Below are 25,636 nucleotides of genomic sequence, written 5' to 3' on the forward strand. Positions count from 1 at the left end.
CTGATAGTCCTACATTTCATCATTAATAGCATATATTTGCTACGATGAATTAATGTGTGTGTTTTTGAATTAGTTTAATTACAATATTTTTCTCTCTCTATTTTTTGTAGTAAATCGTGTATTGATTCGTCTATCGTCTTACGTCTATCATCTTATGCCTTACATCTATCATCTAGAGTCTATCAACATATTGTCGTATTCCATATATTCATTGTTCAACAATCATATTTTGTCACCCTCCAAAATAAAGAAGCATTTACAAAAGTATCCAACAGTTTCCTTATTTCACTGGCCAGTACAATTTTAATTTTTATTTTTTTGTTAATTCCTTAACATGACGATAAAATAAGAAAAGGCAATGTATCGTTCTTGACAGCAAATATTACCTCCGTGAGTTTTATTATTGCAATAATTCAGAGCTCAATGCATACCTGGTATTCTAAAAGAATGCTGGCATCCAGCAAGAAGACGAACAATCGGTGTCATAGTAACAACAGGGGAGGAGTTGATGACCCCAGTGTCACCTCGGGGGCGAAGGTCAGCGGTCATGGTCATCCTCATGTCATCGAATGAAACGCCATTGTTTATCTCTTGCCAACAGCAACCTTCTAATCTAAACGAGTCAAATAAAACAAACTACATGTATTGATAGTGGGACATCCGGATTGGTAAATCTGATAGTTAAATATTGTAGCTTTTTTAAAATCAAAGTACTGATGAACTGACGGGAGTTGATTTTGTCGATGTTTATTTTAAAATCAATGTAATGTTATTTTGCATGACAAGTACATATAGTTTCTAATTTGAATTACGCACATTTTTATAATATGAATTTTTAGACTTTTTCGACAAGAATGTCGAGAAACCCCCAATATGAATCATGTTAAATAATATTTAAAGATAAAATTAAATCAATCAAACTATGTATCAGTAATAGAAATATTTCTCGTATGGATCCAAGCAATATTGAACTCTAGTCTCGTTCAACCAAACGCTCGGCTGAAACCGTAAATCTCCGACAAGGATTAACGGAGACAGCCGAGCGTCGAGTTAAACGAGACAATATTGAACTCTGGCGTAGGAATATATACGACTACAAAAATATTTAAATTGTTCGTACAATTTAAAATCTGACTATTTTCAAGGTATTTATAAATAAAATTCCTTGAAAAATAATGCTTAAGCATACATAACATGGAATTTATCAATTATTTTCAAGAACTAAGTCTTGTCAGCAATAATGATTTGTGAGGTCCAAACACTGTTTCACTTTCGGTTTGTCTGAGTAGTGCATAGGAGAGTTGATTAAAATCAACTCCCAAAAATATGCCTTGTGTCACAGAAACTGCTCAAATATATACATTACGGTCCAAAATCTAAAGTATCAGTCTATTACGTCACAGAAAGTAAAATCATAAGTGTTTTTGTACTAATCAAAAGATAAAACATCCCAGACTTTGTTGGTTTACATTTTTTTCCGAAAGGCCTAGACCACAAAATCATGTACAATGAGATAAATGCAGATTCCGTATATGACATTTCGAAAAAGTTATTTAGGCTACTCGCATTTCGTTAATCAAGAGTTTTACCAATCGAGTGTTGCAGATTGCACTAAATTAGTGGCAAAGCTACGAATAAAATATTTGTAAGCGGTGGGTTTAGAGGGTGAAAGCCCCCCCCCCATCCCCGCTGAACACATTTTGCTAATATTGTGGCAGTAATCTAGTACAATTCATCAGCCACGATATTGTACTTGTACTGACAGAAAAAGCTTTATTAGAAATACATTTTGTTCTGGAACTTTTCTCTACAAAAAATCAAATACGTTAGATGTAAATGAACAATAAACCAAAGACATTCCAAAAGAAACTAAACAAAAAGTTTTTATATGAGACAACCACGATTGATAAAACGGTGAAAGTGGAAGTTCTGAGAGGATTTATAAACAATTGCAGAATTTTTCAAGCCGAATCTTATACCTGATGTATTTGTCTAACAAGGAAAAAAAAGTATTATTTTTCGGTTACCATATGATGCAAATGTATTTATAGCCTGTTTTGCAGTTTATAAAACTATGGCAATTTACATTCATTTTTACCAGATCTAAGCAGCCATTGCTTTAGTAGGAAACCCAAACTATGCTCGAAAAAAAAAACACCCCAAAACCATGCAGTGTTGCTTTTTTCATTTTGACATGGATATATGTGCTGATCTGTTGATTGTAATAAAATGAATATTTGTTGATCTGTACTATTTGGATCTTAATTTTAATCTCAAGACTCAGTGAATATTTTGGAAAGTGTTAACTTTAATACTAATTATTTACAACATGTAAAGGAACAAGTTAAGGATGCTTTAAAAGATTTAACGACACAAAAGCAAAAGTTGTCGGGATTGTCATTAAAAAAAATAACAATGTTTGTTTTTTAATTTCAGATTAAGAAAAAAATGTTAGCAGGTGTAAACATTTTTCCAATGTATCTACGCCACTAAAAGCAATAAACCTTTACTACTACTTGGAGCAAGATCACAAATTATACCTCCCGTTAAGACAATATAATAACTCAATTACCGGTATATCTCTATTTCGAAAATAATGGATTCACCATTTTCCTATAGTGACCTTACACTTGCAAAAATGACCAAATCTGACGATACGAACTTATTTCCAGGTCTCAAGCAATCTTTGTGTCAAATATGATCCGTTTTAATCATTTTGTTAACAATAACCTTGAACTTGCACAACTGAACCTAAGTCAAGTTCATGGCACACCTCCAGGTCACAAGCAATCTTTTCGGAAGTAGGAACGTCCAAGTTTCTCCATAAGAAAGGTAAAGACCTATAGACCTGACAGAAATATGACATTCTTTCCAAAGACATTGAACTTGCTCGAATAACCTTGGGTCAAAATCAGACACTCTTTCAGGTTATAAATGATCTGTGAGTAAAGTTTCTCGGGCTCCATAAGAAACATTTATAATAGACCGAAAACATATTTTGCATTTTTTTCCAGTGACCTTTAACTTAGCTAAATGGTATTGGTTCAAAATTATGACACTCCACAGGTCATATTCAATTTTTGTGTGAAATAATAACTTAAATTCCAAATTTTTTCTATCAAAATTATATAGACTGAACAAGAATGTTTCACTTTTTCTTCTAGTGACCTTGAAATTGTCAAAATGACCTCTGACCAAAATCATGACACACCCTTAGGTCTTTGTGTTAAGTAGAAACTTCAAAAATGTCTCAATAAGAAATATATATACCGGGCACGATTGCATAGCTAGATGGACAAACCTGGTTCTATATACCCTTCCAGCTTTGTTTGCTTGGGTAACCAAAAAAATAACTTTCATCGTCTAAACTCCAATACACTTTTTATTCGTACACTATAAGAAGACCACAGACAACATCTGAAATATGTGCGACTTGTGGAAAGATTATTACTCAGATTTTCAAAAGACCCCAAAAACTTAACAGAATTCCAAGAGTCGGTTAAACAATCGACCAACTTGTATTCATCATAGATGATATTAAGCTTAAAACACCAAATATAAAAATTTCAATATTACCCTAGGAACTTCAGCGGCAGATTAATTCACTTTCAAAGGAAATACACAAAACCGGAGTATTTTTCCGAACAAGCATTTTTAATATTTAATAGTGGTAAAATTGTAAAAGAAATCTTCGCTTCCATACTTAATCGGTGTTTCCCAAATGCTTAAAGCTGGTGGAAAAAATACTACTTTTTAATGGTAAAAACGAAGATAAAAAAAAATTCTACGCACTACAGAGGTATACACTTACATCTGATCTGTACTGAATAAATTGTTTAAAAAGGTGATTTTGTCTTATATTGAAAACAACTTGTTGGATGAATAAATCTGTTTTTCAAAAACCTTTGTCCGGGAAAATTGCTCTGCACTTCTATATATCTTGTCTATATAAATAACTATACAGAAAACTATAGTCTTCATTTTCTATTAAGATAAGTTAAAGCAGACAAAACAGCTGTCCGTGATCAAGAATAAACGTTTCTAGGATGTATAAGAAAAAATACCTTAGTACCAAAGTGATTCGAAAAAAGCCAATTACATATATTTTTTTCCATCTTCTGATATTGTTTTCCACAAAACTATGCATTCAAAACAAGTAGTCAGGTATGAGTTTTTTAAATAAACATGCACTACAAATATGCATCTGATTCAAATACGGTTTATTGTTTAAAAAACGTCCAGGGTTGAGAGAACCATGTTTAGTTCTCTTATTGAAATCTCATCTATGTAAGTTGTGTCACAAATGGCAAATATTGCGATAGAATAATTTAAAAAAAATATCATACATGTACTATTTAGTTGTCATAATGTCTTGAGAGAAAGAAGCATTCTCTTAGAAGATACCTATTAGAAAACTTGTAAGAGATTTTCGATGAATACTTTAATTTTGAATTGAATGCCCCTGAAATTCACGATCAACTCATTTATTATCAAGTATCGAAAGTACCACTTTGGTCAAGTCGCTTATAAATAAAAAATCTAGATCCCATGATCATGTGTCTCTATCGCAGAAATGGTCGTCTTTTAACAATAGGACGGACATCTGGAATGGACACTTCTTTCCCCTTTCTGTGCAAACTGTGAGGTTTTTAACCCGTTTTTAAATCCCAGTGAATTGGGACATTTAATATCAAATATCCTTAAACTAGCCCAAATGTTTGAATTTTCCCCTGAAATTATTTTCGAACTTAAATCTCAACGATTGGTACTAATCAATAATGGATAGTTTGCATGGAAAATGGTGTAGAGCCCTGGAAAAAAGACTACTTTATAAAATTGTTCCTCCCAATATTTTTCTAAATAATCTGCTTCATTGTTATTTTTTTTTTAAAATATTGACAGATGTTTTTATATAATAATCAATAGCAGTCGTTATACAATCTTTGATTAGTCTAATAAATTCGCAAAAAGAACCAATATCAGCCTACTTCATACTGTGGGGAATTGAAGATAGTCAAGTAGTAGTCCGCTTTCCTAAGGGGACAACAGAAGTAAAATTAAGTCGATTTTTAACAATTATTCTCCATAGTTTTCTGAAACTTATGAAAATGTTCATCAAAATATGAACATGAACCGACTTACCTGAAAGTATACTCTACTCCGGGCGTCGGAACATCGAATAAAAATGATTCCTCTCCTAGTGACCAGTCTTCTTGTGCGTTGTATGCGATGCATTTGCCGTACAAGCTGCTGATGAATCCGTTGCAACTTACTCTACAGTAAAAGTTTGCCGACACTCTTATTGTTCCTTGTGATGCTATTGTTGTGTCGTCACAATAGGAGCCGGTGCTATATGACCGCCTCCACGCAATCTGGTGGGAAATCTCAATCTAAATCAATTAAAAGCAATTTGGATTTGCGTGAAAACTATCTTATAAGCGCATAGTTTTGTTATAAAAAGGCAATGGATGCCTTCTCGCCAGCTGTTTAATATACCGTTATTAAGATACTTCACTACACCCAGACTTTAACTTTTTAAGACACTACGTCACAAGATGCCGATTTAAATGTTTTGTTAAACTATTAATACCGTTCGATTGAGTGGTATATCGTCGTAGCTCATTGGCTAAAGTATTGGGCTTCTGAACCACAGATCATGAGTTCAAATCCGCCTGGAGCTTTTGTTCATGTTAACTGAATTACATTTTTGAAAAAAAATATTTTTTTATCCAAAATTGCACATTTTTTTCCTATTTGACTTAAATACTTCTTTTCCATCATGATATCTCTCATAATCAAGTAATTTTCTGCTGATTTGAGAAAATATTTCAAGGTGTATTGAGCCACCTTAACTTTTTTTGCAATTCTGGACAGCAAAAAAATATCATGTTTACAGATTTCAGAAAAAACACATTACAACAACACGATATCGGTAATCTAATGCCCACATGATACGCCCGCTCTGATGTGAATATACAAAATAGGCAAAGTCCAAATTTAACAGGAAGCTGACATCCGATTGGTACAAAAATAGATCCAACCATATGGTATGCCGAAACAAAGAGTGTTTAAAATTCAAACATCTGTGAACAATAGTTTCTGAGAAATCTTTGACGAAAATTTGTTTGAAAATTTAGGCTAAAAGAAAACAGATTCATCATTTAACAGGTAGTTGACGTCCGATGGTACAAAAATCCAATGATATGACATTTTACAATAATGAGTGTGTTCAAATTGCAAGCCTCTGCAATAAACAGTTGCTGAGAAATCTTTGACGAAAATATTTTTGAAAATTCAGGCTAAATTGTAAAAAAAAAACCCATCATTTGCTGACGTCCAATTGTTACAAAAATGATTTCCACAATATAGCATGTCTTAAAAAAGTGTTATATTATAAGTTTGTTTCTGCGACGAATAGTTTTTGAAAAAATGCTACAAATGTTTTTAACAGACAAAAACACACACACAAAAGTAAAACAGTAAATCCCCCACTCCTTCGGAGCGGGAATGTTAATCTTTTATGGAATGGTTTTCTCATAAAATGTACTATATTTACATTTGAGTTTCGGAATGCTTTTTTGTGGTTACACTTAAATGATTCATTTTAAAAATTGGGGAAAAAATCAAGGTCATTGAATTCAAAGTCGTCCAAAGATATTGCCTGTCGGGTGTGTTTGGCAAACATTTAGAATCAGATTCAGAACACACGTTTGTTTTAAAAAGGGCTTAGCAGACATGCATTAAGTTCTTAAACTTATCAAGATTAGATTCCAACTACAAAACAATACACGACTTTATTTGCGACTTTTATCAATCCGTTACCACTAAAAATCCCATTGACATCAAATTTACACCTTATTTACAGATTCAAATTCTTTCCTTTTTTCAAATCCTCTTGTAATATACAGCTACTGACAAAACCGAACCACTAACTCATTACTTTAAATCATTTTATCTGCGTATGAAAATACACATTCTCTGACCTGCCTTCTTTCTTACTCTTACAGGGTACATTCAGATTAACCTATTGATAAAACATGAAAAAATCTTTATTTGTTGCCTTATATAGAAATGTACACTTGGATAATATTGTAATCGATCTCAACCTAATTTAAAATAAGACTTGTAAAACCTCTTTTCTACGTTACGCTAGACAAGATCAAGCACCATCACATACGAAGATATCTCAGAGCGACTTTTCAACTATGAATAAACATAAATTAATATGTTCGCCAATCAGATTCAAGCTTAGATAAACAATTCTGAAAATAGTTTGGTATCTTTATCTCTTAATACTTTAATGTTCGGTTATTTTCCTGACAATATTGTATGCATATCATCCCTCCGATTTGCTAATTTTGTAGGAGACATGCAATTAATAACATTAACACTTACTTAGAATCGACGTATTCTTTGGGTACTAAACGGGGCACCGTGGGGGTTCAGGTTAATTGGTAATAAAGAAACACATCGACACCAGTGAGTTGATTGGCTATAGCTATTTAAAAGGTAACCTTAGATGAACCCGTACGAGATGTTATATGATAAATCGTGTATAGCGTACATGTATCGTAGAGCAGTCTGATTTTAAGGCGGAATAACACACCTGGAAAAAATCACTCAAATTTAGATGATATTTCTTTGAAAGATGTAATGATAAATAAACTCTACATATGTCAAATAAACGAAAAATATGCAGTTTGGGGATAAAAAAATGAGTATCTAAAATAATTATATTCCAGTAACAACAAAAGCCCCGCGAGATTCGAACTCGGGATGTACGGATCACAAGTCCGACACCTTATTCACTCGGCTATGGAGAAAGTTACATATTTCACTCCATAAAACCGTTTTAATAAAACGAAATGTCGTTTCGATCAGCGGTCAGCCATTTTGTGATGAAGTTTTATTCCACCTTAAGGATTACGTTTACTCAGGGTTCGAGATTTAAAAAAGATATTTTTACTAAGTTCAATATCTTAAGTCCAAAGTTGTTTTAAAAACACAAAGTAAAAACGTTATTGACAAATATCGATATTGTTATCCATGATTTGTTTATTTGAGGAAGCTATGCTCCGACAAAGGTAGATTAATATAAAAACAGAAGAAATTCGGACTAATTTTTTCAATTTCTTATTATCTCTTAAAAACTTCAGGTTGCAATGTAATTGCAAAAGTTAAGTTTCTATATGTTTGTTCATATCATTTTACACATTTTTTGGTTGTATTTAATTGTCTATAAATTTTTATCACTGGCTGGCACGCGATTGGAAAAATCTTTAAAATACATAAAATCGATTCAAGATAAAATATCTCGAAATTTTAATCATTTACCTCATATAATGTTAAAGTCAGCATAATACAGGCGATAAAAAAAGTTTTAGGCAATCAATGGTTTGGAGCTCCTATTAGTCAGTTTTTTGTAAAACTCGATCAAAAATGGGTACAATTTTGGAAATTGATATAGGAAATTCGGACTAAATTAAACTTAAAATATGAGCTTAAAACGATTCATTCAAATATAAAATTAGTAAAGCTATTCGTATTTTATCATTTCCCAACCTACAAATTGTTTTATTATTTCTAATAATTACAAAATAAAGAAAACCTTGAAAACGGTGGACAATTTTGACAAATTTCGACAATTTTTTTAAAAAAAATTCAGAGGTCACTAGCAGAAAAAGTAGGTTATTGACCTAGTTATTTGAAAGCGAAAAATAGAACCACATGAGTGGAGCTACAATATACAATAAGTAGTTTTTCGTTCTTATCAGTGTTTTTTTTTTGCCCCTGTGTAAACGTAATCCTTAAATAGATTTTAATCGATCTATATTTGAACTTTAGAAACATAATGAGCAAGGACTATACAGAATGACACCAGGTTCCGAGGTTTTTCAATACGGCTTTTTTGGTTTTGTTTTTTGTTTTTTTACATGTAAGTTTTGTCAAAAATAGCGATAGTTGATGTTCTCACCTTCTACTCACTCAAATGGAAAGTTGACATATGTGAAAAAAAAGGATAGAGGATAGACATCTCACACTGGTTCGTTTGATTTACTGTGGTTTCATCAATATTCGTTGAATACTAATTTTCGTGGATTTCGTTGTTAAGTTGATCAACGAAATTAAATGTTCATTAAAGTGCAATTTCTATTAACATTTTGTATTGATAAGGGTCACTGGCCACGAATTTTCGTATCCTCGAAACTATGATTTTCCCTATATCCACGAAAATGAATACCCTTGAATATTAATGAAACCACAGTATTTATCACATGTACATAATAGGAACACGAGCTGTGTAATTTAATGCAAAGCTTATATAATTTCCTGCATTAACCACATTAAAAAAAATTTGCTGTTTTAAATTCATATTAAAAAATTAAAGTTTAATTTTTGTATTATTTTTTTTTTTGCGTAATTCATCATTAGTAAACGAATGGCATCATCTATAAGTAAGTGTCATAATTACACATACTTAAAATAGAGAGTAAGTAGTTTACAATCTGATAGGTAGATATGAGTACCAAATAAAATGCAAACATTAAAGTTATGTTCCAATATAAGATAACTGTAGATGCATATTGATTTACAGCTATATCTGAAAAGTGTGATTATATGTAAACAGTGTCTCTTTTAAGGAAAAAGTCTTTTGGGGTTTTCGATTTGTTAAACGTAAATGTTATGAATTAAATGTTCATAAAATCAAGATACAAGGAAATTAAATTATTATATTTTTATTTCATTTTAACTATCATTTAATATTCATTAGTTTGATGAGATATCGGCGCTTCTGATTGGTCGAAAAATTTCTTTGATACCTGCATCGATAAAATTTTGAGTGCGTTTGCACTCAGCAGCCGGAACTACTTTTCTCTGTGTTTAAGTTCTGTGCTATTTATAGAACGGGTATTTGCAGAAAAACGTGTTAAACAATAAAATACGCATTCACAAACAAACAAATTAAAACATTAAACCTTACAACACATAATGATAACGCAAAATAAAAAAATTCCCATTTAATCTCGCGTATCGTCTGCTGACCATACAAGTTCGATCATAAACATGGCTGATCAACCACCGACCTTTGATCTTGGAAATATAACGGAACGAATTAAAGTGGGCTACAATGAGGACGATTTGGACGAAGATGTGTTGGCATTTTTGTTTTGCTCGATAATGAAATGGACATCCCAGATCAAGAATTCACACTGAATGAAGTAGCTGTATCTACAATCACCGATCAAGCTATTTCTGAACTGACCAAAGCTCTTGAAGAAGATCAAAGGCCACCGCTACCAGCCATTTCTGAGAAACCAAAACAAAGATTTAAACCATTAACAGTTGAGGAGCTGTGTGAAATTGAATCAAAAAAGCAATCTTCAACAACAAAAGCCAAAACAAAATGGGGAATGAAAATTTTGCAAGGTGGGTCTAAAACTTATAATATAAAAATTATGTATACAATAACAAAGGGAAAATTATCAGCCAATTGTTTATAACCCAAACTTCATAATGACTAAATGAAAAAAAAAAGCAATAATAAAAAAAAAACCTAAATGCAGGTGAAATAAATATATCAACATGTGTATAATTTGAACTTATGAAATAAAGTGAGAAAAAAGAGAATGTTTAACAGCAAAATTTGTCAACAAGCAAAGTAAACATGAAAATTAAACTTTTCAAAAATTGACTAAAAATCCACAAAACTTGAAACATAAAATAAAAATATAAATGTAATCAAAACACTAACATAGAAAAAAAAATTAAGATTAGAGCATTGAGAAATTTGGATTTCAACTAGATCTGCAGTCAATTTCAAATGAAGTGCTGAATAATCACTTAAGATGGTTTTAAACAGAAGTACAACCGAAACCTGATTTCAATGGCGAAAAGGAAAATAAAATGTCAAATGAATATCACAAAAACACATTAAAAGGTATCAGGTCTGCCATCAATCGTCATCTCAGTGATATAGGAAGGGACATGGATATAGTCCATGACAAAGCTTTTAAACAAGCCAACGGGGTTCTAGCAGGAAAACTCAAGCAAAACATGACCCTCGGACTTTCCAAACCTACTTAGCACAAGGCAGTAGTGTCCCCCGATGATCTTCACAAAATATCACAATACTTGTCATCCATCTCCTGCCCGGTTATTCTCCGCTATCGTGTCTGGTTCAAATTATCCCTTCCTTTCGTATCCAGGGGTTTAGAATTTCACCAACAGTTGACTCCCAAGTCCTTTCTCATCCTTAAAGATGACAAGGGAGTTGAATATGTGTCCCTCTCCCACGAAACTAAGCAAGAGAACTGGCAAGGAGGGCTAGAAAACCAGGAAGCACCTCAGACAGAAGAATATATGCAACTGGTGATTCGAATTGTCCTGTTCAAACACTTAAGGTTTTTCTCCAGCATATCGATCCTCAAGCAACGTTTCTCTTTAACCACTGCAGTAAAGCAGCCTTGTCCTCACCACAATACGCTGATATCTGGTACCTAGCTAAACCCTGCAATCAAAACCAGTTTTCAAAATTTATGCCAGATATCTCCAGGAATGCTGGTTGCTCCCGGAAATACACAGCACACTGTCTCCACAGCACAGCAATACAAGCTTTAAATGATGAAGGGTTTGAAATCCGCCATATCATGTACATGAGTGGCCATCAAAATAAAGCATCTGTCAGTTCCTACAACAGGGACTGTTTAACGGCGCAAAAGCAGCACCTGAGTCATGCGTTGGCTAAAGTCGCTAAAGCGTCCTCTTCGGTGGAGTCATCGTCCTCTTCGGCGGAGTCATCGTCCTGTATTGTTGCTTCCCCGTGCACTTCCAGGATTACTACCGCACTTCCAGGCACATGGCGAGCCTACCGTTTCACCTTCACTCTCACAGTCTGTGTTTAATACCATGCAGCATACTTCCAGTCAGGGTTTATCCTCGTATTTCATATCAAACTCAGCCTTCAACAACTGCACCTTCCATTTCGGGTCGAACCCATTTAATTCTGCCTCGTAGAGCGTTGTAGTGTGACACATACGGCAATTTTGAATTGAACTGTTACTTTCGTTTTGTGAATTCCTACGCACGGTTCAAATTTTCATCGTTAAATTAAATCTTTATGATGACAGATATTCTTTGTTTTTGTAGTTTTAAAGGCCAAATTAAATGATAAGAAATGAATTTGATAATTTTTCTATTGATCGACGTATTAAAGAAACAAGAGGCCCATTGGGCCACATCGCTCACCTTAGCAACAATGGGCGTTCAAAAGATATTGTGCCATATGATCCCTCGGTAGAATAACAAAAAATAACTAGAGCAAAGCTCGTTGCAAAGCAACGAGTGGGTCTTCCGGTGATGTCGAGAGTTAAGATAGAAGTTCCTATAAGAAGCAGAGTTCTAAAACCAACTACAAAAAAAAATAGAATTTTTTTTTTTTTAAATCGAATACTTCTTAGTATGACTTAACAATGTCTAATTGATTTCAAGAACGAATTAACAAAAACCTTTACAATTTCTAGAACGAGTAAATGAAAAAAGTTCCGAATGTCTTCAAGTACGAATTAACAATTTCCGAATTATTTTAGGTGCGAGTTAATTTAACTTTGAACATAACACTATTTTCTTAACCAATAACGTGGAATCCAAAATTCCGGAAAACTCAATTTTTAAATCCCAATATTTTTGTAATGCATCGTCCGATTTTAAAACGGATTTCAGTTTTAAATTAAGCTTAATAAAAGCGCCTTTGTGGCTTTATGATTTATATCAAATTATTGGTCAGAAAAGAGTTAGTATAAAAAGTCTTAATAACCCTCCTGGCCCCTAATTTGAAGGATCAGCCCCTTTTTCTTGATATCAAACAAAACGTCTCGCTAATATAAACATATTTTGTTCTACAAATGTTCACGAATGGTTAACTGTTATCGAGATATCTAAACAACTGTATTTTAGGGGCCGACCCTTCAACTCTTTACCGGGGCCAGTAACAACAAAAATTTTGGTATCATATTGTTCAGAACATTATTTTGAACAACTTTTGTTCTACATTTCTTTAAAAAATATTTCTCCTTTTTCAGATATTAATAATCAAAGTTTTGAATTCTGACCCCTTGAAACCCCTAATTACGTAATATATGACTTAAGTAGCTGTACAATGAACATTTTTGCTTCTAATATAATTAATAACAAATTATGTATTGTTCAGTAAAGAGTTTTTTGTAAGAAGATTTAAGACCCATCTTGACCCCTAATTGGAGGGACCAGCCCCTTTTTCTTCATATTAAATGAAAGGTCTTGCAAATATAAACATATTTTGTTCAACAAGTGTTCACGAAATGTTAACCGTTCTTAGGATATCTTTACAAAGGTGATTTAGGGGCCGGCCCTTTATCTCCTAAATGGGGTCATGAACAAAAAATTTTAAGGTGGCATATTGTACAAAACATTATTTTAAGCAACTTTTGTTCTACAATGCTTTTCAAAATATTTATCCTTTTTCATATATTAATGATCGAAATTTTGAATTTCTGGCCCCTTGAAACCCCTAATTACGTAACATATGACTTAAGGTGGAAGGCTACATCGTCAAAACATGTCTGACTTCCGTTCGAAACGCCATTGTGTTCCGGATTGATAACATTATGTCGTGGTACAAAATAGCTATACACCGTTTAATTGAACTCTTCTAACTAAGGAGGTGAGATAGGAATGAAATCACCAAAACGCTTAGAAAATATGTCAATTTTCTTCCTGTTTAAAGCTTTTAACTAACATTGATTATCAGCTGTTTTGTACGGAAAACGTGGAATCTAAATAATATACCATTTCCCTGCTCTGCTGCTATTGGCAATACATTTTTGTCATGTCATCTGCAACGGACGATCATACATATATGGCTGATTATCGATATAGGTAAGCAGATGTCAAATTTTCATTTAAACTATATATGTATGATGAATATAAAACGAAAGTACCGTAGTACGATCTCTTGAATTGATCCTAACTTCCCAAATTAAAAAAAACATTTGCAGTAAAAGACTTTCACTGAAACTTTGACATTAAACTAATGTATTTTGATTAAAATAGATACAGATAGGTAGCAATAGCAGTGGAAGCCCGGATTTGCAAGCCAAATGAGGGAAAGACAGAATTCTGAAAAGGAGCATGTTTTTCATTTCCACACATGCATGTGTATCACTATGGACATCTAATGTATGTATTAATATGCGTATGGCTGTTGTTTATAATTGCTATTGTATATAAAAAAGTAAAAGGCAATTTATAATATAATTAACTACTAATATTTTGTTCTGAAGAGTTAAATATATATAATGCATTCATCAATAATATAATTTTTCAGCTTCAAACATTATTATAAGCACTACTTATCTTATATCTACATATTTAGCATAGACTTGTTCCTTTTTTAATTTTTCTTCGTGATTTTTATTAATTAAAAAATTGATCCCAAGATATTTGAGACCATGTAAAATAAAGAAAGACAACTCTTAAACAGGATCTTTCATACCAAGATTTTTGCAATAATTAAGTATTTCCTTTAATTTTTCAATTTCATTCAATTTCTTTTCTTCATCCCATTCACCAACGAATATTGTTTATGTTTTCAGGTTTTTGTGGGATTTTGTCCAGCAGTTTGCCTTAAAAGAATTTTTTATATTTTAGTTTCATATTTATGTGGATTCCAATAAAAATCATACAAACTTCATTCATGATTTTTTTGTTTTTCATTTCTAAACTTAATAACATTTCACTTTCATAAGAATTTTAAAACAGATATGTTTAAAAATTTGATTAATAAGGGATTATCTGGAACCAGACTGATATTTTAAAAATTCTCTCGAAAATAGTGTATTGTATTTTGAGGTCTATTAGTGTTGAATACTGTGCCTAGTATTGGTAACAAATGCATGCAACAAAAATCTCCTACACTTATTTGGTGTAGAGATCCACCTTAAGTATGGTACTGTATAGATACACAGCCCAACAATGAACATTTTTGCTTCTTTAACTACTAACAAATTATTATTCAGTAAAGAGTTATTGTAAGAAGGCTTTACAGCCATCTTGGCCCCTAATTTGAGGGGCCAGTCCCTTTTTCCTGATATTAAACGAAAGCCCGTGTAATTTGAAACAACTTTTGCAATACATGTTTTAACAAAATATTTATACATCAAAAGATATCACAGAAAAAGTGCAAAAATTTCGTAAAAAAAATTGGTGCCAATTTTCAGGTTCAGGCGAGCTTTGGGGCCTTTAGCAATTTTCATCATAGGAAGCATGGGGGTACAGTGCTGCTATCGTGAAAGTTGACAAAACTATCCTATCCTATCCTATATCCTATATCCTGCATCCTATCCTGTAAATAAGCTCTATCCTATCCTATCCTATCCCATACTTTCAAAATATAGGAATGCAAGTTAAATGAAACGAAATTTAAAAATAAAATGATTTTATCAATTAATGTAGTACTCAAAATGAATAATTAAATCTTAAAACCGAATATTCATCGAGCGGGATAACTTTCTTACCTGTGCTACGGTAAAATTAAATCGTACGCGAGATGGACACAATAACGTAAACAAACAGGTAAGCGATTAGATTTTTGATTTAATTACATTTATGCATAAAAAACAGATAAATAACTTCGATGCACTTATTGAGGAACTGTTTAGTCACATATTTTTACCAAATTATTTTCTCATCACATATCACATATAACTGAGCGTAATTCTCATTATTCGAGCGATTCGTTCGGCGATAAATGTAAACACGATCTGAATATAAATAATTCCTTCAGGAAGTTGATATCGTTTATAGTTAAACCACTCGGAGTTATTTTTAAAGTATAAATTCTTAAGCATGTATAGCTAGCTAACATTTATTAATTCGATATGTTCAGGTTAATATCGGACAGAAATATGCGTCCCTGTTATTGGGCATCGAAGAAATTATATGAAACGTGAATCAATGTCTGATTCTTGTATACATGTTTATCTTTTAAAATGCCAAATTAGTCGTTTATAAATTCAAGCTTTTGTTAATTTGCAGACTTAAAATGAAGTAAATACAGAAATCTATTTCTGACGTTGTCAAATGTTGCAACGAATTCTCGCAGTAACTCCATACTTGCGTACGAATTGATAAAGATGTAGCGCCGAAATTTTAGCGCGCATTAATGTTTTTGCACCGCGTTCTTGATATAATAATTATTCTTAAATGGTTTAACTTGTAAAACGTATTTAATTGACATTGAAAATACATTATTTAGCCAATTTTCGTTTCGCAAAATAACTCTGAAATTTATACTCGAATCTGATTGGCTACAGGATGCAGGATAGGATAGGATAGGATAGGATAGAACTAAAATTTTATATTTCTATCATGTATCGTGCATCCTGCATCCTATCCTATCCTATCCTTGTCAACTTTCAGGATAGCAGCACTGTATATCTGCATACATTTATCTACAATCCCTGAAAATTTCAAGCTTCTATCTTGATTAGTTTCGGCGAAAATGCGTGGACAAAATGACCCTTAAAAATTTACAAAATCGTCAATATCTGAAACCGGAAGTGACGTCATCATTTAAAAATTTTATAATATGTAGCACCGATCATGCTTTATCCGTCCTAAAAATTTTGTGCAAATCACTTGGATAGTTTTTGAGAAATAACGCTCCAAAAAAGTCAGAAAAAGGGAAAAAAAGAATAACTAGAGCAAAGCTCGTTGCAAAGCAACGAGTGCGTCTTCCGTTAATGTCGGAGTTAAAGCTGGAAGTTCCTGTAAGAAGCAGAGCTCTTAAACCATTAACAAGAGTAACTAAAATAAAAAAATGAAAACAATCGAATTATTCCTGGTACGACTTAACAAAACCCGAATGATTCTAAGTACGAATTAACAAAAACCTTTTTGATTTCAAGAACGACTTAACAAAAAAAATCCGAATGTGTTCAAGTACGACTTAGCAATTATTTTTGGTACGAGTTAATTTTACTTTGAACATTACGCTTTTTTTTAAACCAAGGACGCAGAATCTAAATTTCCGGAAAAATCAATTTTTAAACCCCAATATCTCTGTAATGCATCGTCCGATTTTCAAACAAACTTCAGTATTAGGATCAGATTATTAAGCTCTACAAAATACGTATATTTCTTTTGTTTGATCAAAAAATTTAATTTTTCGAAAAATTTTAATCACTTCCGGTTTCGAGCGGAAGTGACAAAATATTTTTTGGGGTCAAAATGCCATAAGTAAATCCGCTGATTTACAATCGCAGAAAATTTCAAGTCTTTATAAACAACCATTTACGAGAAAAGTCCTGGACAAAATTACTTTTTGAAATTTTTTAAAATGACGTAACTAGAAAACGGGAGTGATGTAATGACTGAAACTTTAAAAGCTTCAAGGGACAAAAATTTAACATAATCCCTGAAAATTTCTTGCAAATCGGTTGAATAGTTTTTGAGATATGAAGCAAAAAAGAAGTCAGAAGGAAAAACAAGAAACGGAAGACCCTAAATATTGTCAAGTATTCGAATTTTACACTTATTTTTGCATACACGTAATTTTTGACATTGTACCTTCATGAAATACTATTTTTTACCAGAATAAGAAAATCCTACGCAAGATATAAAACTAAACATTTGGTAGGGGTACACTGTTAAGTTGTTAACTTCCAATTCCCTATATTTTCGTTCTGCCGCCCCCCATCCCCCCACTTTGTAAAGCGATCAAAATATATGAGAGCATATAGGTACATTTTTTTTTCATCAACTACTTACCAGTTATTGTATTTTTTAAAAAAATATAATAGTTATTGTATTTTATTTAAAAAATCCTACATGTATAGATGTGAAAAAGAAAATTGTACCTCAATGTGCTCAATTCCTCAAATTAAAAACATTCAAAAATTTAATTTGTCTTCTCCATTATAATTAAATGACTGTTATTTACTTCGCGTACAAACCAGAATAATTTTCCGCTGTGATATTTTCTTAGGAATAGCGATAATTACTTTATCCCCGCAACAGAAATGTGTCCGAACTATGGAAACTGTTTTAAAGATGTCGTTTTTATTTACTCGTGTCTGAAAAACTATCAAAATTAATGTAGATTTCACATTATTTATTGTATAAAGAGGAGCCCCCAGAGAGTAAGTATATACAGAATATCATTCTTTTATTTTGTTTGTACAAGTACATACTCTAATTCATATAGAATTTCTAATGTTCAACCAAAATTTCAGCGTCAATCGTAGAATTATAAGCAAGATACAGAGCTCACAGTTCCCCTAGATTTGAGTCATATTTTGTTCACGTGAGTTTATTACATTCAGCTTAAAAATTTTTAACTTGGTATTTCCTATTCAGCATTTGAAATGGAAAAAAAAGAATGGCCTAAGATTTTCAATTCTTTTATTCACTCAAGACCAGTTCACTTGTATTTGAGGTTCAAAATCAGTTTATACAAATGTACACAAACACAGTCAAGGATCACATGTACAGTAGGAGTAATAATGACGAAAAAAGGTTAAGTTTACAATACAATTAGTTGTTAATATTGGTTTCTGGAAGAACAGTCTTTGAAAATTTTCTTAATAAATATTGACAATTTTTTTTATTTTTTTAATCTTTAGTTTTTAAGAACTGTGTTCAACCATAAAAATGTGAGCAAATCTTTGTATTTTGCTTATAATTCGAAGCTTAACACTCAAATATGGTTAGTAAATAGAAATTGTAAACAATTAAACACAAGAAACATGCACTATAACAAATAAAGAACACAATTTATTTTTTCGAAATGAATCATATATATACATGTATATACCTACATATTTCCATCAGCGATATCAAAAACTCTATTTAAACTGAATAAACTCGAGAAAATGCCGAGCATCTCAACAAATCCTATTGCATTAATCTACCATTACGCAAAAGATAATGCCCAATTACCGATAGAATGAATTGTATTTCAGTACTTTTTTGATACATCAGATTTTGCTTAATTTGCGCAGGTAAACAGTTAGCTGTTCGATTTACCGAAGTCTCTGTTTGATTTGATACGTAAAAATCACGAAATACAGACGAGAGTTCTCAGGTTACAAAGCATAAATAATGAAAACGAAACGAAAATCAGAACAAGCTAACACCAACGTCATGTGTGAGAACTGTCAACGCATTGAAATATTTAGCCTCAATTTACTTCACAAAATCGGCACCAATATATTTTGCATGTTTCAAAAATTTCCTTTCATACGCGAACTGTTGCAGAACAAGAAAATTCATCATAGTCAGATCGACCCTTTTTCGTATAATGTCATGACTGCTTTAAACAAAGAACCTCGTTTTAGAAGTATGGAAATCAATATGAGTCTTGGTAAAATGGGTATGCAAACCCGGGCCGTGGCAAAATAAAAGCAATAGTCAATTCCAAATACGCATTATTTTGCAGCAATATTTACAGCGAATACAAATATTACTGGTCCATCAAATATCCTGAAATTTTAATGAGATTGGCAGATTAATAACTGCCAATCTTTTGTTTTGCCAGGCCAAGTCTTGCCTACCCATTTTACCGGATGCCGAACCCGAAGCTGAAACACGACTTTCCTTTATTATTATTTTCGTAATAACTCAGATTTGAAACAGAATTAGACCTTAATTTTTGCAATTTATATTTTCCTTCCCATAAGGATAATTAATGCTAAACTACGTTGAATTGGACTCAGTAGTTCTTGAGAAGAAGATTTTTAAAAATGCACCCCCATTTTTCTACAGTTTCGAGGTTTTCTCCGCTTTGAATACAGATCAGACTTTTATTTCTACAATTTATATTCGCCCTCCCATAAGGATGCTTTGTGCCAAATTTGGTTGAAATTGGATAAGCGGTTTTAGAGAAGAAGTTCAAAATGTAAAAAGTTTTCAGACGGACGGACGGACGGACGGACAGACAGACGGACGTACGGACAAAATGTGATCAGAATAGCCCACTTGAGCTAAAAATTGACCGGGAAACTTTTTCATCAATGCGCTACCCGCATTGATGAGGTTTTCCGGTCAATTTTTTCTTTGATACGTCGATCAATAGAAAAACTATTAAATTCATTTCTTAAGACATATAACTTGCTTGGCATAAAAATAGTAACCAAAGTTTAAAATATAACAAGGACTATATTTTTGGAGGAAAGTTGGCAAAGGAAACGTTAACGTTAACTTTTTACAATTCAGAATTGCTATAGACTCGAGAGTTTATTTAGCATTTTTAAAACAATAACATTGAAGTTGGATTTTTTTTTTCAATTGATGTGAACTAATGATAAGATACTTGGGTTTCATAATATGTTTTTTAAACATGATTTGCCTATCAAATTACATTTTTATTTGCTTTCTATGCTCTTATCTTATAAATATTTTTATGAGAAAAAATCATTAAAATCGGATTTTTTCTCTTATTCAATGGTCAATATATTAGTTTTTTAGTCAGTTTCTATCTTTAAATCAAGTCTTTAATATATTAAAAAATCAGAAATATTTTAATATTGAAAGCATAAAAAAAATTATCAAAATATCATCCAAATTTAAGAAAATGAGAGGAAATGCGGACTAAGCAATATCAATTAAAGTTAAAGAGTGAAAAAAGAGAAGTAATAAAAAGATCACAGGTGGAACAACAATTGATGTACAAACTCGATACGTGAAAAATTTAAATGAAAAAAAATCGTAAAATTAGGAGACCGTAATTTAGGAACCAGAGCGTAATGAACGCATGCAACAAGTTTGCAGTTTATTATTTAACAGCTTACAATTATCCATAAGTAACAAATTTTAAAGTTAATTTTCTCTTTTATGTTCCTCTGTGTTATGTTTTGATTAGGCAATTTTCTGTGGAGATCTAAAGAGTTCAGTCGTGGAGCTAACTAATTATGAATTTTTAAGAGAATAAAGGATATTTTAAAATTCAGATACGAACAAGTTCGAGAAAAAAATAGATATTATGAACAAATAAAGTGTGCTGATTCTGAGGCTAGTATTGTTTGGGCATGATATAATTTAACAACTTCAATTAAAAGTGAACATGGCCGATGCAGTAATTAGATGAAAAGAGCAGACATAAGGCTGAACTACAGTTTAAAATGAAATTTTCGTCGTAAGGAAAAATAAAGGAGAAAAATGTGGGAAAGATATATCCCTGATTTTAATGAAATAGCATTTTTCTTATTTGAGTTCAATTTTGTTAATCTGACAATTTATAATGTCTTATAAATACAACATTTATTGAAATTTTTAGGAACATTCCATATATTCAGAATTTATATGGGATCTAATATTTGGTGAAAATTTTTGACACGTTCTTCTTTTAAAAATGTTTTTTTAATACAAAATATATTAAAAGTGTAATATGTAATTGAAATCGTTGGCTAACGCCTTGGTTTTTATAAACGTTTTGGACCTCGAAAACTATCTTAATAAACTCACGAAAACCTGACTTTATCTCCTAATTGTGCACAAGTTGTTGGCGAGATAGCGAGAAATTAAAACATAATTACTTAGTACCAGCAATTTAAAATCCTTAACCCATGCCTAATGACAAGCCCTATATATTTTGAAAGTTATCGGTTAACTTTTCAGTTAAAAATTATTAAAAGATTTTGAAAGTTATCAGTTCACTTTTCAGTTAAAAATTATTAAAAGAAGTTCATGGACTACTCAGATTAATGATTTGATTTGAAAATGAAAGTTTAATACCTGAAGAACATTATCAGTTCAAATTGAACACAATAATTTAGAGGATAAAAATATAACTTACGAACGTTATGTAAAACTATTACAGGTGTTCTTAAAAAATCAGTATGCATAGTATTACATGTAAAATGTCCGCATATTTCACGATATACATGTAACCTTAGATTTTAATATTGATAAAAATCTAACGTAAGTTTTATGAAATTGGCTAGCTATCGCTGTTGGTCCTCAATTTAAAAAATATCTAATATATTTTTAGACTGAAGAATCATTAAATTAAGAATAACTTATGAATTTATGGGGACCACTTTTTCCACATATATAGATAAATAAACATCTTTCCGAGTTTTAAAACAGTATTAATTCATCAGTGTTACATTTTAATCCGTGAAATGACGTCCAAATCAATCTTTGAACAATCAACGATAATTTTATCAAATTTATTATTACCATAATGTTACAGTAGATATACCTGTGAAGAGTTAGATGTAGGCTTCCACGACAAAGAACCACCTCTAAAATGAGAACAGCTGGCCAAGGACAGCAGCAACAAAGTCAGCAGTGGCATAGGCAGTAGTACTCTCATCATCTTCATCATCTCTCCATTAAATCATTAATAGTTAAAGACGCTGTTGATGATAAAGCATGGAGGTTGTCACAGTTGCTACTGAGACAATGAGAAAGAACACAATGAGCGAAGAATACTTTGGTTATATAATACAAAGGAGTCAACCAATCCAATGCCTTGACTTACAATTAGTGCATTAATGCAATTAGTTTCCGTGGTTCATGTAACATCAATAACAGTTCTTTTGACTAATCGTGCATTAATGTCAAACGTTGAATTTTGTTTATATTGATTGGCTGTTAGTTTTCAAAGAAACAAATACTTTTTAGTATTTTTGCAATTACATGTAGTTTCCATGGTTCATGTAACATCACTAACATTTCTCTTGACTAATCGTGCATTAATGTCAAACAAATTGAATTTTGTTTATAATTGATTGGCTGTTAGATTTCAAAGACACAAATACTTTTTAGCATATCCTAAAACAGTAACACTTGTACTTACATGCATTTTGATCAATCCATGAAAAAGATGTTACAGAATACTAGTATCATGATAAGCTGTAGAGTAGCTTTGAACAACGTTAGATTTAAAATTGATTTTTGTTAATACTTATGAATTTTTTTAAGTGGTCAATGGTAGTGTACATATTTTATGGAACGAATGAGTCATAACTTAGTTCAGAGATATTTGTAAAATTTCGGAGGATGTAAGGTGTTACAAAAAAGATTAAATGTATCAAATATATAAAGCTCTACACAAATTATGTGTAAGCAAAGAGCTCATTAACTTAGAAAATGTTTGCACAATGGCAAGGAACTATTCATTGCAGATTCTTGAAAGTTTAACACATTCTTAGTGAAGGCATGTCATACAGTGAGATTAATTTTTGTACCAATTGGACGTCCAATTCCTGCTAAATGACGTTTTTTTTTAATTTTTAGTTTAAATTCTACCGAATAAATTTCTGAAGCGCCGACTTCATTTATGTGCTAAGCTGTGTATATTTCGTTTAAAACATTTAATACGCATTTAATTAAAGTGAATTCCGTTCAAAGAGGAAACTAAAAACTAAATAATTAAACACTCTTTGATTTTCCCACTTTATATAGATTTTTAACAGTGCATTTGTACTTTAAAAAGCTAATTAAACAAATGAAGAAAAACCAATGTAACAAATAAGTTATTCTTTGTCTCTGTGTGTAAATAAATCCTTAAGTGTATTTATAAATTGACAAGAGCATAATTGTACCAATTGAGAAATACCCCCCTTTGCAAATGAGAGGAAGGAGATGTTTGATTTCAACAGAATGTATAATAATACATAATTTTTTGGGGCTGTTTTGAAGGGTTCTTTAACTGTTCAAAGATTCTGAATTTATTGATCTACAGTCCCTATTAAATTAAAGCGGATTGTTATACAGTAAAAACACAAAATAGCTTTGAGAATGGGTCAGTTAATGATCAAACAAAAATACTAGATCTTTCATTATATTTTTAAAAATCACAATACATTTAGTATTTTGATTAAAAGAATTGATATGATCCTTAAATGGTAAATAATTGCATTATTTTAGTGCTTCAAAACTTTGAGTGAGAATAATTAGAGAGAACTATTTCTGTTAAGCACTGCAGATATTGCAGATATTTTTTAAATTCAAATTTAATGTCTGCATCATCACTGCCTTGCTGTTCGTGGACGGATCCTTTTGGTATCTTGGATAATGTTACTATAATATAACGAATACTTCGTATCTCTAAACTATTGTGTACCACATACCTGAAGGAATACACACATCAAAAATTCAAACATAAAATAAATATTTCTTTAAATCTTCAGACTGTATCCTGAGATAGAAATCGCAACTGTATTTATCATGTATGTTTGATGCTGATGATTTTACAGATTACAATCCCTATTATTATAAATGGATAATTATTTTTTTCTCTTTGCTGGCTCCTCTGTGATGTATTATTTGAGCAATTTTCATTGAGTTGTTATGGATTTAATAGACTTAATTATGGGACATAAATTGAATGTTGAACATTTAAACATGACTCATTTGATTTAAAAATAAATAAATAAATAAAAATAAGCTCGCGTAGCGATCTCCATAGACAACGTTTACGAACGGAGAAAATTCGAGTAGATATAAAAATAAACAAATATGGTGTAAAGATTTTAAAGGATGAAAATTTAATTTTAAAATAATTAAACAATACCATTTAAAATCGATCATGTGCGATAAGTACAATAGATAAAAGGAACAGATTGAAGGCTGAATAACAGTTTAAATGGATGTTAAAGCATAAAGCATAAAATGATATGGCAAATGTGGGAAATGATATCCACCCGATTTAAATGACGCTCTGTATATTACACACATCTTACATGGACTGATCATTGCTGGGATCTTGCTTAAATGACACCCGAAATATGCCAAGGTAATACAAAATTCAGAAAGTGATTAAAAGATAACAAATGTTTAAAAAGTTGAAGGGGCATGGTCACGATTTTGGTAAAAATAAATTCCGATTTTAATGTTAACGATGCTTCAAAAAGGCATTTTTAATAGGAAACCAAAATTTTATTGTCATTAGTTGAGTTATAAGCAAATTACAGAGCTTACAATCTTTGCTATGTAAACTAAGCCTTTGTTTACATTTTAAATGTTGAAGTGAAAATTCCAGTTTTAGACCGGAATTGAATATGTTAAATATAAGGAATTGTTTATTTATGCCTGAAATGAATAACAGGAAAGACAAATCAGCTTGAAAAATGATTTTTACTGGTATATTAAACCAATGTAAACAAAAACAGGACACGAGCCTTGTTTACATGAGAAACAATTTGTGAGCCCTGCATCTTGCTTAAATCCCTTTAAGAAATTTGAGAGAGAGAGAGAGAGAGAGAGAGAGAGAGAGAGAGAGAGAGAGAGAGAAAGAGAGAGAGTTCATAAATAATTATAAATAATAAAACCAGAAAGAACAAAATTTGATCAAAATCGTGACAATGCCCCTTTAAGTGGTAAGACAGATAGAAAACTGAAACCCCCCCGATATTTAAAATTATGAACTGTATTAAAAACCTTCGTACTTTTCTGAAATGGCAATTTTCCTTTGTAGCATTCTACAAAATGTTTTCTCTCTCTCTCTCTCTCTCTCTGCTTTCTTTAAAATATATACAATGTAAATCATAAATACAATATACATATTTGCTCTATCGATAAAATCAGACATGGTAAAAATCTTAATAATTTTGTTGTTGGACCTGAAGCTGTGACCCGTCTACGGAAATATATA

General features: G+C 31.6%; 1 protein-coding gene across 1 annotated transcript in view; it reads right to left on the reverse strand.

Moving 5' to 3' along the window:
• LOC128185921 (uncharacterized) overlaps positions 1–22,354 on the reverse strand; it is a 36,360-nt gene extending 14,006 nt beyond the window's left edge. The window contains exons 1-3 of the mRNA XM_052855630.1: positions 22,238–22,354; positions 5,143–5,390; positions 432–613 (exon numbers count right to left, since the gene is read on the reverse strand). Coding sequence (XP_052711590.1) covers positions 432–613; positions 5,143–5,390; positions 22,238–22,354 — 547 coding nt within the window. The remainder of the gene's footprint in view (positions 1–431; positions 614–5,142; positions 5,391–22,237) is intronic.
• Between the last annotated feature and the right edge of the window lie 3,282 nt (positions 22,355–25,636).

Source organism: Crassostrea angulata, chromosome 5 (assembly GCF_025612915.1).
Source record: "Crassostrea angulata isolate pt1a10 chromosome 5, ASM2561291v2, whole genome shotgun sequence".
Lineage (NCBI taxonomy): Eukaryota > Metazoa > Mollusca > Bivalvia > Ostreida > Ostreidae > Magallana > Magallana angulata.